At 37.9% G+C, this 16,816-nt stretch overlaps 1 protein-coding gene across 17 annotated transcripts in view; it reads left to right on the top strand.

Annotated features, from left to right (window-relative positions):
- The window catches only part of cadpsb (Ca2+-dependent activator protein for secretion b), a 74,227-nt gene that overhangs the window by 47,059 nt on the left and 10,352 nt on the right, over positions 1-16,816 (top strand). For 4 of the 17 annotated variants that reach the window (XM_041980311.1, XM_041980305.1, XM_041980309.1 and 1 more), the window contains 12 exons: positions 1,396-1,532; positions 1,637-1,824; positions 3,145-3,246; positions 3,335-3,398; positions 3,502-3,625; positions 6,196-6,237; positions 9,459-9,565; positions 12,591-12,620; positions 13,141-13,152; positions 15,156-15,312; positions 15,409-15,550; positions 16,286-16,447. In XM_041980311.1, the coding sequence (XP_041836245.1) occupies positions 1,396-1,532; positions 1,637-1,824; positions 3,145-3,246; positions 3,335-3,398; positions 3,502-3,625; positions 6,196-6,237; positions 9,459-9,565; positions 12,591-12,620; positions 13,141-13,152; positions 15,156-15,312; positions 15,409-15,550; positions 16,286-16,447 (1,267 nt within the window). Of the gene's footprint in view, positions 1-1,395; positions 1,533-1,636; positions 1,825-3,144; positions 3,247-3,334; positions 3,399-3,501; positions 3,626-5,217; positions 5,287-6,195; positions 6,238-9,458; positions 9,566-12,590; positions 12,621-13,140; positions 13,153-15,155; positions 15,313-15,408; positions 15,551-16,285; positions 16,448-16,816 lie in introns of all 17 variants that reach the window. The other 13 variants (XM_041980307.1, XM_041980306.1, XM_041980320.1 and 10 more) reach the window with 10 other exon arrangements.

The following is a 16,816-nucleotide window of genomic DNA, read 5'->3' as shown; positions in this document are numbered from 1 at the left end:
CAGGCACATTTTTGGATGTTTTCTCACTCTTCACTACAGTTTCACTTCCTTTGCAAAGGTCCCGGAGTGAATTTTGCTTTCACTGTCCACCAACACTTCTCTGTCCCACTAAAAGTTGGAATCAAGTCCCCCTTTATCTTGTCACTGTCTCTCATGCAGCACTTCCAATGCCACCCACCATCTTCTCTCAGTGTTTCAAGACCTCGTGTGTTAACTATCCATCTCTTTCCTTCAGTCCCTGTCTTGTCCCTCTTCTCGTTTCTATTTCCTACTTTCATTGTCCGCATTTTACTTATCTTCTCAAAAGGTTTTCCTTCTGAAATTGACATTTTAATACGTAAAAACAAATGTAATTATTTGTAGGTATTTGCATTTATTAATTTCCTCTTTTTTTAGTCAATGTTTAACAGCTATATTACACCCTCTCACTGACCTGGAGGGTGACAGATGTCAATATCTCGGTCCTGCCTTGCTAAGATCAGGCCCCCACCTCCCACACTCAGCCCCCAAAATCACCATCACTCATGTCAGTGTATCTTGGACATGACACCTGTCACTCACACTGAGGACATGACTGTGTCTCTTATCTATTTTGAATCATCCTTGTCTTCATCATTTTGTCATTTTCTCTCTGATAGCACTATTATTTACAGAGCAGAAATACTCAGGTTTAATTTTACTTTGTGTTTAACAACATGAGTTTCCTCTTGGTACAGAGAGGGTTAATGGCAAAAGTTATGAAGCAAGACAAACATGAAAATCCAGGTAAAGCTGGACTAGAGCTCGTGGATGAACATCAGAGAGAAATCTGCAAATATCATTTTTTTCATGCAAGTTAACATTTCTTTCTTCTATTAGCTCTTTATCTTATTTCTTTTTATTAGCATGTCCAAATGAATCAGTCTTTTGCCATATTTGCATCTATTTTACAAGCACAGGTCTCAATATTTGTCAGGACCTGAGTGACAACGATTGCGAATGGCAGAATCTATTGAATACATCAGGAAGAATGCAACAAATTTAATTTCATAGCACTTCTTCAAACACTTTTGGATCACTGAGGATTTACCTCCCCTACTAAATAACAGCAAATGTGACATACTAAAAAGCATGCATGCACATACAGTAGAAGCACCCTTCCCTCTGAGCTTAGCTTCAGATTTATAGATTCTTATTCACTAATACAAAAAAGAGAGAGAGAAATAAAAACTCTTTACGCTGTCCAACACAATGCAAGTTGACAATGTAAGCTGTAAGTGTTTATTATTTGCCCTTAGAAGTAGCCATAAACCTCCCCTGGTGGTTCATGTGTTTTACTGAAGACTTGTGTGTCTAAGCCTCACTGATGTCCTCCTGTGAATCGTGTGCTTTTCCCTGTGCCGTTTGGCTGGATAGACGCTGACAGAGCTCAAAAACATGGCATGGATGAGTTTATCTCCGCTAACCCCTGTAGCTTTGACCACGCCTCGCTTTTTGAGATGGTGCAGCGACTCACGTTGGACCACAGGCTCAATGACACCTTCTGCTCTTTGGTGAGTGTCACTTTGCTTGCTTCAACATTTCCATCTAACCACAAAGGTGTTTTTGTTTGCCGCTGTGCAGTATCGCAGTGTCCATGTGTGTTTGTGTTTTGCAGGGATGGTTCAGTCCAGGTCAGGTGTTCGTCTTGGACGAGTACTGTGCAAGGAACGGAGTTCGAGGTTGTCACAGACATCTGTGTTACCTGCGTGATCTACTGGAAAGGGCAGAAAATGGGGCTATTATTGACCCCACTCTTCTTCACTACAGCTTCGCTTTTTGTGTCTCCCATGTCCATGGGAACAGGTGTGCCTTCTTGTTTTTATTGAAATAATTTGGGAATTGTGAGTTGCATTCAACAAAGGTGCTGAAATGCTTCAGCTCTGTTTCATGTTATTTCTATTCACTATATCCCTGTAAAGCTGATGTCTGTAAAACAGAGTTATAGTTCATTTTTAGGTATAATGTCTTTATCAGCTGATGATTTATAATGTCACACTACTAGCAGGATTTTTGCATCATCCAAAGAAACCAAAGATGCATCATATGATGTTTTATCTGATGGGTTAGCAGCTTGATTTGTCTCATGGGAGTAGTCATATATTTTAGCATTTTATGGTGCATTCCAGTTGTCCTGTAATTCTAAACACCTGAGAGTTGGTGACGTCATTACCAAGTAGTTGGCTTTCCCGCTGCACCAACTCAGAAAAAACAGCCAACAACTATGCCGTATAAAACTAGAAAATAACTAACTGGCCAATTTGGGTGATGACGACTAATAAACCAACGTGACATTTCTCGAACAACCTCACCTTAACAACGTAATTATCCATAACAACAGTGTTATTTACACTAGAAACTTAGTGGATGTAAAACATATTAGAAAGAAATTATCTGCAAAGACAACTGGAATGCACAATTACTCTCAAATGACATTAACAACAAATTTCGAAGCAAACAAAAGGTGTATTTTGGCTTTATTATCAGAGTAAATCTTTCGTAAGACTGGATGGGAGGAAAAAAGGAGACTTCAGCCTCATCAGAAGCATGTGACGCATTTTCTGCTTTTTCCCATCAGTTTATTTTTTGTCATATTTATGTTTGCTTATTTTTATGTTATTATATATTTTGCTGTTCTTTCTTTATGTTCTCCATGCTCCGTTGTTAATCACTTGCATATATCTACACATTTCCTTGTTTTCTACCATTTTTCTTTGTTTTTCTTTTCTCTCTGTCCTTTGTTGCCATAGTCTCTTACTATCCATATTATTCATCCTCCCATGCGTCCGTTAAAGTCAGAGAGGGCAGCAATTACTGGGGGCCACTGGGCTATGAGGCCTTAATATCCCCAAAGAGCTCCCAAAGCCCAGACCCTGGCGCTGCCTCTAAGCGAGCACGCATATTCAAGTTTAGAAAGAAAAAGGAGTCCTTTCAAGGTGATAAAAGGTGAGACTTAAGAAGAACATCTCACACAATTTTCTGTGAGTTCCTCGGGCGCTGTAAGCAGTCAGTCAGTGTTATTTCTGTTATTCCTTTTGCCGCTGTTGGTCTCAGATGATAGTTTGTATAAGTTGAACGTTTGCAGGGCTACAGCTGGGTTAAAGTGTGTGGGTGTGATCCTCGCAGGCCCGACGGGCTGAGCACAGTGACTGTAGATGAGAAGGAACGCTTTGAAGACATCAAGGAGCGGCTGCGTGTGATATTGGAGAACCACATTGTAAATTTCAGGTGACCTCCAGTTCACCAGCAGCACATTACTAGTACAAGTATTTTTTTTTTCCATTACTACAAGTTTGGTTTATGTCTTCATTTGCAGATATTTTTTCCCCTTCGGTCGTCCAGAGGGTGCACTAAAAGCTACGTTATCTTTGCTGGAGAGGGTGAGTATACTAAAAATAGAAAAAGAAATCAAATAAAATGAAGATTGAATGAAGATTAAATTAAATTAAGGTACTGAGATTACGTAATTGCTTTTTAAAACAGGTCCTGATGAAGGACATCGCAACCCCAGTGCCACCAGAAGAAGTTAAAGGAGTTATCCGCAAATGTTTGGAGCAGGCCGCTCAGCTCAACTACGAGCGGATTAAGGACTATGCTAGAATTGAAGGTAACCAGAACAACACAATGCAGCCACACACAATGAATGCTGGCCTTAATGTACTAATGCAATAAATACTAATACTAATAAATAGTGTTCCACTGGTTATTACAGTGTGAGTGTGCAATATCCATTTTGTATGATTTCTGGTTGAACTTACAATATAAAACGACAAGAACTGAACACAATGTTTTTTCCACATGTTTTTCTTACACCAGTAAGAGACTGTGCTCTTCACTGTTACCTATTTATTTATGCATGGTGAAGTCACTTGGCATATGGTATATTTATCTCCATATCCCAAATGATTTTGTGACAGTTTGTCAGTCACTTTCTGTCTCTCAGTCCAATAACTTTCTCCTTTGTTTCAGGCCTGCTTTAGCTCTGTGCTGTTCTGTAGGTCAAGTTGGCTTTTGTGTAGAGGTGTGTGAGTAAAAATGCATTCAAATCCAAAGCCCTGAAATCTGTCGATGAGCTGATCTCTCTTTGTGCCTTGACTGTTCAAGCTGTGTGGTCGCTGGCCCCTGCCATCAGATGACTGGACTGTTATCTCAGCTTAACTGAATGTCCTCTCAGACTCCCAGTCGGCACACACTCCCCCGCCCTCCCACTTCTTCACTGTAGCTCGTATGTCTCTGATTCCTCCAGCTGATTCTGCTTACCCCTCTTTACACCTCCCCTTGCCTGGAAATAGCAGCAGCTCCCCTGTCACTTTGTCTTATGCTCTTGCTTAAGACCACTATCTTCTGCTTCCTGTCTGCTCTGCTTTTCTCTCCTCTTCCACAGTTATTGACTTTGCCTAAGATATCAATTAGTTTGATCTCTTAAATGTGTTATAAGTGGCTTTTATTTACCAAAAGAATGCTGGGATTGAACATATACTGGTGGTTTCATAGTTTGTAAACCCTTTACAATTTTCTTAATATATAAAGAGGACCCACTTTTAAATTAACTGCTAATTCTGACACCTGTGGACTTGGGAAATTGAATAATGGTCCTTGATAAATGAATGACAAAGTATACTATTTTTATTTCCTTTGTTTAATTGTATTCTCTCTTTTTTTTTACTTATAACAGTCACAAGAGATGTTTCAAGTCAGATCTGTTCAGAAACATTGTAATGTATAAAGGGCTCACAAACATTCAAACACCATTGTGCAAACCAGCAACAGACATCTGCATGTGCTTTGAGACATAATAACATGGCCTTCCTTTATTGGCATGAATTTCATTGATTGAAGAAAAAAAATCACATACAGATATATAATGTTCAATTCTTTCAGTTATTTCTTGGTAATGCTTATTTGATATGCATATTTATGTGGAAAACTGATGTTATACATGCCTTTAAGGAAATCCCTCAGGGTGCAAAAGATGCTAAGGCTTCAGACCTTACTATCTTTTCATGCTATATCAACTTACTTCACCGTCTTTGTGAGACACCTGGTTCAAAATGCACCAAACATTTATCTTACTATTGGGCGTCTTGCCCAGATCAGAATGTCGTTTTCACCTGGACGGCCCTCTTCCCATCAGCTTCCGACCTGTAGCCTTCCCACTTCTGACCCCAGCCTCTTGCATGCCCCAATCCTTTTTTGTAGGGAAAAAGAGGGAAATGTATGAGCACCCTGTCTTCTGCTTGGCCTCTCAAGTGATGGATTTAACCATCCGTGAGTACCTTCATCACCCACTCCCTCCTTCTCCCTCTTCTTTTGAAAGCACTCTTTCACCTCATCCCTCTTCTGCCTCCTCTCCTCCTTCACAGATGTTCCTGCCCATGCTTGTTTTTATCCGTGCCTTTATGTGTGAGAGTGAGTGGGGAGCGCACCAGTCGAGAGATCTGTGCAGTACCACACTGAATCAGTCGGGGGTCCTCTTTTTTAGCGCAATCTGTTTGTTATGGATATGAATGAGCAGTCTGGTTCGTAAGCTTCTTTCTTTTGGTTGGACGCCCATTCCTTTGACTTGAATGCATTTTTAAATTGCTTACATTTATATATCCTCCAGTCATTCGGTCTGATCATGTGTCAGTGGTGTGCTGTGCTGAACAGGTAGACTTTTTTTTCTCGCTCTGCCACCAGCTTTAGTGAAGGAGCATCTGTTGATAGAGCTATTGAATGGGAAAGACAAGTGAGGGTGAACGGTTTTAACGGCTTCAGTTGGTATTTTAACCTGACTCAAATCAGCTCAAGTCATTCAGCATGTCCTGTCTATAATCCTAAAAAGTGTATGTATGTCTGCTCTGTTTACAGTTGTCTTGTTTGTTAACAAACATCTTTTCACTTTTTTTCATTTCTGGTTTTCCACAGGCCAATGTTTCAGTCTTTCTGCTTTTTTTTTTTTTTTATTATTTATTTAATTGTGTGTTTGTGACATTTGTCAATAACCTCCGTCCCTGAAGCTGAAACCATCCCAGCAGATTTTTTGAAAGGGTGACATGATGATGAACAGCAACTCTGAGCCCCAACCCCCCCCCCCTCTCCTCTCCCACCTTCCTACTATTGTGAAAATAACAGAAACATGCTAATTCTAAACATTTGCTCTTTATCTTTTCTCTCCTTTCCTTTTTCTCGCTGAAGTTGAGAAAGGTCAAAAGGATCAAAAGGATCCAAAGGATCCAGGTGAAGCCATGTTTAGCTTATAGTTTAGATACAGCACACACACACACATATACAAAGACCACCATACACACAGACCTTACTCCTTACAACAGGGATGTCCAACTCCGGTCTTCAAGGGCCACCACCCTGCAGGTTTTAAGTGTTTCCCTGCTTTGATTCAAATTAAATGGATATCTCCAACAGCTTCTTAAATTCTGCTCGAGCTTGTTAGTGATCTAATAATTTAATCAAGGTGTGTCAAAGCAGGGAAGAACCTAAAACCAGCAGGATGGTGGCCCTTGAGGATGGAACAGGACATGAACAACTACTGAACACTTGCATGCATTTATCAGTAGAAAATATTTCATACAGTAAAGTATAAACACTAATGTCTTGGCATGTTTTAAACAAGCAACTCTTTGTATAAACTAAACACTGTTGGGATTGTACTACTTTATATTTTTACCAAATAAAAAAAAGAACTGTACTCTGGATTGCACTTATACATGAATGAAATCCTAAACAAAGCTTGAAGAATTAAACAATTGTGTTTTTTATGTAGTTGTAATGTGATAAAGAAGAAATTGTAAAGTGATACAATCTCTTACCAAAAGTTTGAGTCATATATTTTCTTTAATGTTAATACTAAAGATGACAAAGACTTAAGTCATATTGTAATGTTATCCACATCATAAAAAAGGAAAAAAAAGAGAATACATGTCATCTTAAAATTATACTAGTTAATTGGATTGCACACAAATGTGCATATTTTTAATATATATTACTGTTGTATGATCATTAAAGTCTGTTGTGTTGGGTACTTTAGATGTTTAAAAGGTTAGTTTTCTAATATCCTAAAAAAAAACAAGTGACTTCTTTCTGCATATATACGGATAGATGTGATTTTATTCCACTTTTACTACACCATGATATAATTCTACCACTGGAGTCATTCGTCTCATAGTCAGGTGGAGCTGAGACATAAACATGAAGTACATCTTTTCCCCAATCCACACCTCGAAGCGTCCCGGGGTGAGATGCTGAATTCCCAATCCAGTTGCCAGGAAAATGTGCTGCCATTTCTTTAAGCATAAAATATTTGCTGAGATTAAAGTACCTATTGTCTACATGTTTATGTTTATATTTTATGTTTATATTTTTATCTTTGTAGCATGCCTGGATAACTGCCAGGTTAGGATAACAGACAGGTTGAGGTGCTTTTTCAGACTTTTTTTTTTTCTAATCCAGGAGGAAATAGTTTTTTTTCTACTTGTTTTATGTTACTACGTTGGCATTTAAACCTGTAATGAGCCCTGTCAATGACATTTTGACCTGTTTTATTAACTCTTCTTTGGATTTATACAAACATCAAACTACTTGGTTAAATGTAAATGAAAGCACCTGGTTGGTATGGAAATAAAATGCCAGCCTTGTAGATACTGTCTTATAAAAATGTCTTTAAAAAAAACAAAAATATCTACTTCTTGATTATACACAAGAAGCATATTGCTGGTTTTCAGAACTGTAAAATGGCAACATATTTTCCAGGGGACTGAGCTGTAAACTCCATATTTCCCCTGGTGTGCTCTTCCATATGGAGAAATTGGAATGAGTTTTCAAATTAGTGCTTGTAAATCTTTTGAGTGATCAAGAGAAGTTAAATTAAATCTACCTGGATGACTTAATACAATCAGGGTTTTAATTCTGTTAACTAATTTGCATTTAGAATTTTCCCTTCAATATTCCAAAGTAGTTAGACATATATGTTAATAACTCCAGTGGATTTATACCTTTTAATTTGTCATTATTATGCACCAGTGGTGCCTATAAGAGGTAAACCACTCTGCTGCTTCTGCAAGCCCGATTTTGATACAAACATTGTATAGATGTGCTTCCAGTGATTTCTAATTTAGATGATATGACCACAGAGTATAAAATTACTGCAACCCAAACCCATGTGATCCATCCATTAGTGGTAATGAAAAGACGCTAAAACACTGTTAAGATTGCTCTTATTTCCCTTGCTGATAAACTCTGTATAACAATTGATAGTATAGCCTGAAGCACCAGTTTAGGGTTTCTTCAAAACCTTCAAAACCACCATTTTGTTCTAAGTAAAACCTGGTAAATATATAAGAAAAAGTCAACTTGTAAAATACTATCACCCTAAAAAAGACTGCCAGTCAGAGCTGCCATGTAAAGACTGCTACAGTTTGTTTTGTTTTTTTTTTTTTGTTTTTTTTTGTACAGTTGCGTATTTATGTGATTTTGAGTTTGGTTTGTGTTGCCATTAAGTTCCATGTTCAGAGTTTACACGTATCATTTCACAAAGTCGTGCTGTTTAAAACAATCCCATTTCATAACGTATCCGTCTTATCTGGTGATTTTTTTCAGCAAAACAAGTAGAAACAATTGTTCTGTAGCTCATGCGGATTAAAAAGAAAGGTCACCAGCAGATAAATGAAGGGAGGCCACAGCAGCTTCATATAAAATCAATCTCCAGCGCACTGTAAGAATATTTCTTAAAACACTCTTGAAGTAACTTAATAGTTAAGTACATGAGTAAAACAGTTCTTTCTGAACAAATACTTCATTTAGCTGGGATGGATGTGAAATGTAAAATAAATTAATTAAAAAAGAAAGTAGAAATAATTCTTTAAATTGAAGTTTCTCAATCATTAGAAAATGTTTAATAATGTCAACCCTCCAACAAGTTTTGTTTAAAAGCCATATTTTTAGTCATCAAATACATTATTGAGCGTGAAATGAATATCCTACTTTACTTGATGGAAGACTTCAAAGAGAAACACTGAAATATTTTTACAGTGTGTGTTCATGGAGTATTCTTAGCCAAGCCATGCGACAGCTCCTTATACAGATGTTTTATTCAGTGCTGCTTCACAATATGCATGTTTTTGATGCCACATTGCACCTCCATCTCAGTGCCACTACTGTTGTGTCTGATACTCGTCCAACATAAATCTGATTATCCTACAAACACATCAGCTCTGTTGCTTTATGTCATGCAACCCAAAATGCATAAACATTAAATGAGATCATGCTTTACTTGTCATGAGGGGAAGAAGTTGGGTAAACATTAGTGTAAGTGCTGTGTTTATCATTTCTTTAAATGGTCCAAAATAAAAAATATTATAAAAAACAAAAATCTTCTGAATAGTCATAAAAAATCCCCCTTGGAATGCTTTTCTGTGCTTGACTAACCACTCATCCTTTTGTCTCAGAGAACGTAGGCCGCTTAGTCACGCCTGCCAAAAAGCTGGAGGAAACAATTCGCCTGGCGGAGTTAGTCATAGAGGTCCTCCAGCAGAACCAGGAACACCACGCGGAGGTGAGTGAGAACCCTCATCTCCTCCCCTCCTCAAAGCACTCTCCCTCTATACTCTCACTCTTATCTCACTCGCCCCACTGCAGGGAGTTAGTCTTATCATCAGTCTGCTATAAATAAAGCTGCTTTCATCTATGGGTAACTCAAAGAAGAAAAAAATATCAAAGATGAATTTAATTTGGGAAAGCTGTAATTGGTGTTCAACAGACCATGGCTACAGGGAATCAGAGTCTGAGTATAGGCTGTAAATAAGACAGGAGGCGATAGATAGTCTGCATCTCGTTCCTCTGATCACATTCCACACTGTTTCAGTCTGCAACCCAGTCTCACCACAGAACGTGTAAGACTTACATTAGTCCACAGTGCAAAACCATGCTGTTTTTACTAAAACAGACACAGTTTATTTCACATTTTATTATAACATCAACAGTGCAGCTTCTGATTTAGGATGATGTAGGGTGTATTGTGGTGAACCCTAGACTCCTACAAAACATTCCCAATAGTCAATTCACTTATTCTACTTCCCTCACGCTCATGAATTATTAGTGTTGGGAATTAAAAAATGCAAATTCCATGCTTAAGGTTAGAAATACTTAAAGTTAGAACATAAATATTTTAATATCTATATGTTTTGGCTTCCTTTTTGTCATGTATGCTGCCCTGCAGCTAAGGGACACTGTCATCATACAGTTTCTAACCATGTTTTGTGATACTGACATTTTCTAGTCCTCCAACTGAAGTAGTCATCTCTGTCACTTGTTTAAGATCTTATGTCTCCTGTAAAGTACAAGCAGAATGAGTGAGATAAATATATAAATTCACTTATTCTACACTTATTCACTTATTACACATCAGAGCAGATGTTGCTGTCAAACCTATCATTTAACAGGCCAACAATTCCCAAGGTAAAGTAAATAGGGGTTGTTGGATGGAAGGAGAAGCTAAATGCTGCACTTTTCAACTATGGCCAAGATGTGAGACTGAGAGGATTATATGTTTTGTCAGTAAAAAGAAGAACAAACAAACAAACAAAACTATTCCTAGCTGGGTTTACACAAAAAAAATAGACTTCTGTAGAATTATAAAACTATAATAGTTTGAGTTACAATCAATGTTTGCTAACATGGACATCATTGCCATGGTTACATATTAACACAACATCATGGCAGACATTTGTCTTTTCCTAGTCACTAGTTTAGGATTAGAAATGAAAACCTGCTTGGTTAGGATTAGAAAATGATCTCTATTATAGCTAAAATACAAGATTTTTACAATGTGATCGTCACCGTCCAGGACACATCAGCTTTTCCATTCACATGCATTTGCCCTTTGATTGTAGTTATAGTCCATATCTGCCTGCACGAACATGGAAGGAGGAAAGCGGTTTCTATTTTTAGAGCTGTGGACAAAATAACACGTGATCTGGTCAGACTGGGCTCCACTGAAACATTGTCCTCATTCATTGTCATGTGGTCAAAAGCAAACAGAGGATATACACGCATATTTTTAATAGCTTGTGTATGTTCTCAATATTGTTCTAGGTTTGGATTGTTCCACTGACAAAGCAACCAGTTCCGGTAAAAGTTCATTTACAGTGAAGTAGAAGTACTCCATTAGTAGTCCTGCAATCCGGATCCAGCTTAATGTTAGAAAAAAAAAAAACAACTTCCTGTTCACCAAAACCTTGATATCTTGGATAGACTAATAATGATAATGAACTAATACGAAGTGGTACAAAGTTCTGCTGCATAGTTTTATATTATGTCTTGGACATGTATTTGTTTCTTAGCTTTTTGTGAAATAGTAGATAATTTATTCCTCCTTGAGGTCATTTAGCTGTTTAAATTATGTATATCAGAAATTGTTGTCATATTTAATTTAATATAAAAGCATTTACCAGCTGCAGGCTGAGAATCTATAGTTTGATATTGAAGCTGATCTATTATGCTCTTCACTGGGTCTACATTTTTAATCTTACACATCAAAAGAGTAACTTTTCAGGATTTACAGCTATGTTGTATTGTCCCTTTATTGCCCCTGAGTTCACTTTCTAAACCAAGTTTGTTTTGTTTTTCTTTGGTTTCTGTCTCTTTACCACAGAAACCTTGCTTGTGCTCATCACTGTGGGTGCTCTGAAAGCTAACTATTAACCTGTTAAGTAACAATTGCAATGACAACCTCTAAGTTATCTCTTCATGTTCGAGCTTGAATCCAATCTAAACTCATAAATGAGAACGAATGCGCTCAGACATCCACAGGGTCTGTTTTTCTGGAGTTAATATGTTCTCCTTGTGGATTTTTCCAGAAATTCTAATTCCCCAACAAGTTTAAGACATTCATGTTAATCTTATAGGATATTTTGAAACAAGAGTATGTGTTAAGTTTTGGTGGAAAAGTTTTTGTTTGGCTCTGTTTTGAGCTTGTAACCTGCTCAGGGTTTCCCTCCTTCTCACCCTGTGATAGCTCTGATAAGCTCAGGCCCCTTGAACTGAATATAGTGTCTATAGAAAATGGATCAATAAAATACCTGCTTATGACAACATCATATTGGATTAAAAGTTATAAAGATATAAATAAAATTTACCCACATTTGTCCATTGATTATTGATAAAAGTTTCATTTTACTTTACTGACCTGCTGTATCTGTAGCTTTTAGTAATTATTTAAAACTCTGTTCATGTTAAATATAAACACTCATAATTTCAGCACATATAGAAAATAGGGAAGAGCATAATAGATTTGTTTTTTATTTTTATTTTGTTGCCTGGACTTGATAAAAGTACTAAAATAAAATATGAAAAGTAATATCTTCCACCCAAATGTCCAAGTTAAGTAAGAATAAAATTTCTTTCTTACTTCAAAACACTAAACATAGCTGCCTTATAGTATCATTGTAGCTACCATAAACATCAAGCTGATAGAAAGAGGATGAACATGTGTCGTTGTGTAGATCTGCAGGTGATCCACTGTGGTATTAGACTATGGCGATAAAGCAGATTCATTGTATCTCTCTGAATATGCTTGACAGGCGGCAGTCACAAGTTCTGGAGATCAATCGGTACAGTATTTATATTTCTTTCTCCTCTTCAGTCCCCATCACAACCCCCCTGTATGGCATGTGTGCCACTATGGCAAGAGGCACCTTTCTAAGCAAAGAATCATAGGAACTGTAGCAATGGGTGGGTTTGTAGGCATAGACATGAGAGCAACCTTGTTTAAAATTTGAAAAAAAGGCACATTAGCTTGCACAACATAATTGTGATCATAAAGCATGTTCATCGGGCCATGAAGAGGTTTCCTTTTTCTCCAAGCATGCTGAACCAGAAATTTTCCCAAAGTATGCTCCATGTGAACCTTTGAAGTTTGATCCACCATGAACATTTGTTCCCCTTCCATCCAATGATTAATTTCACAGTCCACACTTGTTCAAGCATTACTTCTCCAGCTTCTCCTCCTCCATCCCTCTCTGCTGTCTGTTCTGAATATACAAACCCTTTCAAACAAATGCCTCAAAAGTACATTATTGTCCTGTACATCTCCCTGTGTTTTAACTGTCATATGATTGGTGACTGTCTCAGCAGGGAAAAGAGGTATGTAGTCAAGTTGAATGAGAAATCCCCATAATGCTTTGTGCATGTAAAGTAGATGATTCCACATATCCTCCCCCCGCAGCATCAGCACACTCCCTCAGGACTGATCCCTTGACACGGTTGCATTGTTACAGCATTACAGTCTATGTGGTTGAACACTGAGTATGGCATAGAGTCCTCTGGGTCCTGTATGTGTCCCTTAACCCTATCAAAGGTTGGAAGCTACTCCGCCTTTGAGCATTTGCCCTTCCCTCTCCTGCTGGGAACTTCTACCCTCTTTCCCTTAAGCTGTCATGAGAGTATCTTTTCTTGAATGTGTTCGAGAAGAGCATTGTTTGCTGCCTGTTTTTTAACATTAGAGCCATCATGCTTTTTAAATTTCGGGAGTGGACGGGTAAGTAAACAGGTAAGTGATGTTTGGCTGCTATTAAATCAGGTGGGAATATAACTTTTAAGGAAAGCTGTCCAATAAAGCATGCAGCATAACCCGAAAAGCTCAAGCTTCAGTTACCAAACCTGGCAACATGTTAGTCTGAATGATAAGCAAATAAGCCAAGACTGCCAGCAAAGCAACTGTTGTACTTGTGATGTCAAAGTGCAGGGAAGTCCTGGCTGTGCCAGAAAATGGTCAGCTGAATCTCAGAGAGTTTTTAACTAATTGGAACGGACATACTTCAGCTCCAGAGATGCTGTGTGCTGCAGTCTTTGGTATGCCTAGTCAAAGATGTGCATGAGTCATGTTCATATCCAGTGGGCTATGGGGTTGTTGCTGATGTGAATGGTGGACCCCCTCACCCCTCAGCTTGGGACAAAAGCATGCTGGGAGATCCACGTTTGCATGAGAAATGCACTTTTGCCTTAGTTGCACAGAATCTGTCCTGAACATAGCAAGGCACAAATATGCAACACTACTGTGCAAATCCCACCTTAACAGGAGCAGGGAATTTGATCTGGATGTATGTGATGGGAAAAACATACAAATGCACTAATCTGAAACACACATATCCACTCAGAACCCACATGGTGAAGCCATTCAGTCCTATAGCTCCTAAACTAGACAATAGAGAATATCTGATGGTTACTTGAAGTAATATGAACATTTTAGGAAATGCACCAATTTGCCCTCTTGCAGTGAGTAAGATGGGAAAATCGATACCACCTCCTGTCTGAATGCTGAATGTGGATTGTGAATCAGAGCCTGAATAGTTCAGTTTAACATAAAACACTGGAAACAAGGAGAAACAGCCTTGTGCAGGGTTTAATGACCTAAGCATCCTGATGAGGCCACTGAATCCAGAGTCATTGCACCTGGACAGTTACTTGCTGGAAATAGTAACAGAACCTGAAAGCTTGTTTTTTTTTAAATTCTAGAAGTAAAACATGTTAAACAAAACACACATACTTAAAATGCAGTTTTATATTTATTTATGTCCATGGCCAAATAATAAATTATAGAATTATAAAACAAAATCTATGTTTGGTTGCAAAAAGTGTAAAAACCTTGAGATATTAACAAGCAGTCTATTCCAAAACTAGTTATATGTTGATTTTTTAAAACCTAAATGGGACTACCTGATAAAATAAATCTAATATAAATGAAAAAATACATTCAGAAAAAAGTGTTTAGCTGCAAATTGTATGTCGTTTATGTGTAGATTATTTAGCAGGAATTATTATCTAATCCAGTGTATTTGTAGAGCTTTGTTTCCCATTAACTTGAAAACAATTAATGAAACGAACAATTGATTTGGCTTTAAACTCTTAGACTAAGCGAACCAGCTGCTGTTTTGGCTTTATTTTTAAAAGACAAGATTGAAGTGGTATCAACTCTCAGCCAGCATTTCCTAAAATATCTAAGAAAATCTACACATAAACACACTAATACATGTAAAGAATCTTATATTTTTCTTTCTAAATGAGGTTCTCTTTCCTCTTCAAGCCCTCTCATCTCCAAACATGAGGTTTTATTCATCTTTGTGCTCTCCCTCCTGTTGTGTCTCTAGGCGTTTGCATGGTGGACCGACCTCATGGTAGAGCATGCAGAAAACTTCCTGGCCCTCTATGCCATTGACATGGATGCCGCTCTGGAGATCCAGTCCCCTGAGAGCTGGGATAGCTTCCCTCTTTTCCAGCTGCTCAACGACTTCCTCCGGACAGACTGTAAGCTCATGCACTTGTTTCACAGTTACACTAGGCTGTTTCCATTAAAAGCTAATATGCTAACATCAATGTGCTGCTGCCTCTTTTCATCCACAGATCATCTGTGCAATGGAAAGTTCCACAAACACCTTCAGGATCTGTATGCTCCTCTGGTGGTTAGATATGTGGATCTGATGGAGTCCTCCATTGCACAGTCAATTCACAAGGGCTTTGACAGAGAGTCCTGGGAACCTGTAAAGTAAGAAGCCTCTGTGTTTCTAAGGCTGCTTGGAGTTGTGAGGCTTTTCTATTCAGATGCAGTGTGTGGAGGCAGAAAAATCTGCAAGAGCAGCTTAAATGTTCACCCAAGCTTCATGTAGGTTCACTGTTAAAGAATGAGCCAAGAGTGGGCTGAAAAACCTATTTTTTTCCTGTGAAGGAAATAGGTTATTTATTCTGGAAATAGTCTTTGATTAATGCATGTGTCTTGCCAATTTCTTTCCGACACATTGGGGTCAGAGCAACATGTAATGTTTCTGTTGTTTTGTTTGTGAACTAACCTTCATAATGTGTGCTTTGACATGATACCAGAAGCAAGATGCCTTCAGTCTATTACTTTCCTGTTATAATTTATTTATTGTGGCTTTAACATTTTTATATTTGCATATTTTTCATTGCAAAAATTATATATAAGATTTATTAAAGTAATTTTTTCTTGTCTTTATTCATATTCATTGTTTTCAGTATTACTTTGACTCTCTTTTTCACCACATTTAACACAGTTACATGTGTTCGTCCAGCTTTTTTGACTCTGTAGGCATTTCTGTATAATGTGCATCTTTGACTATTATTGTCCTGTTTATGTGTGATGCTGTATGTTTCTGTCTTCACCTGTTTTCAGACTTTACTTTGATAATGAGTGTTACATGGCTTTCTGCAGCTCCCACACCACTGTTATGGATTCTTTTTTTCTTTTTGTCTGTCTTTTCTGCAGGAGTTTAACAAGTAATCTGCCCAATGTGAATCTACCAAATGTGAACCTCCAAATTCCCAAAGTACCAAATCTGCCAGTGCCAGTAGCAGGACTATCAGTTAACCTTCCACAAATGCCTAGCTTTTCTACCCCGTCATGGATGGCTGCTATTTATGACTCTGAGTGTGTATTCAACTAGTTTACTTTAGATTACATTGAGCTGAAAGAGAGTAACTTGGTATGAAGATGTTTCTGGGTGACAAACTTTCAGAAGTGCAGTAAATGTTTGGCCTCCAACTGTGAATAAATGCCAAAAAATCTTAATTTAAAGCAAAATTCAGCTTGTGTCAGTGTTCATGTTCATGCCAAGGTCACTCTGAGAGGTGTTAGAGTAGATGGGAAGCTGCTTTCTGAAATGAGAGGCTGAAAGGCTCTCATTTGTCTCAACATGCATGCTGTTGAGCTGAGGTGTGGAGATACAGGCCAAAAGAACAATACATAAATTTAAAAAAAAAACAAAAAACAAAACAAACAAAAAAAAAAAAAAACATT

Source organism: Melanotaenia boesemani, chromosome 3 (assembly GCF_017639745.1).
Source record: "Melanotaenia boesemani isolate fMelBoe1 chromosome 3, fMelBoe1.pri, whole genome shotgun sequence".
In the NCBI taxonomy this organism is placed as follows: Eukaryota; Metazoa; Chordata; class Actinopteri; order Atheriniformes; family Melanotaeniidae; genus Melanotaenia; species Melanotaenia boesemani.
Note: the sequence above shows the minus strand (reverse complement) of the source record. Positions and strands in the feature narration are given on the sequence as shown.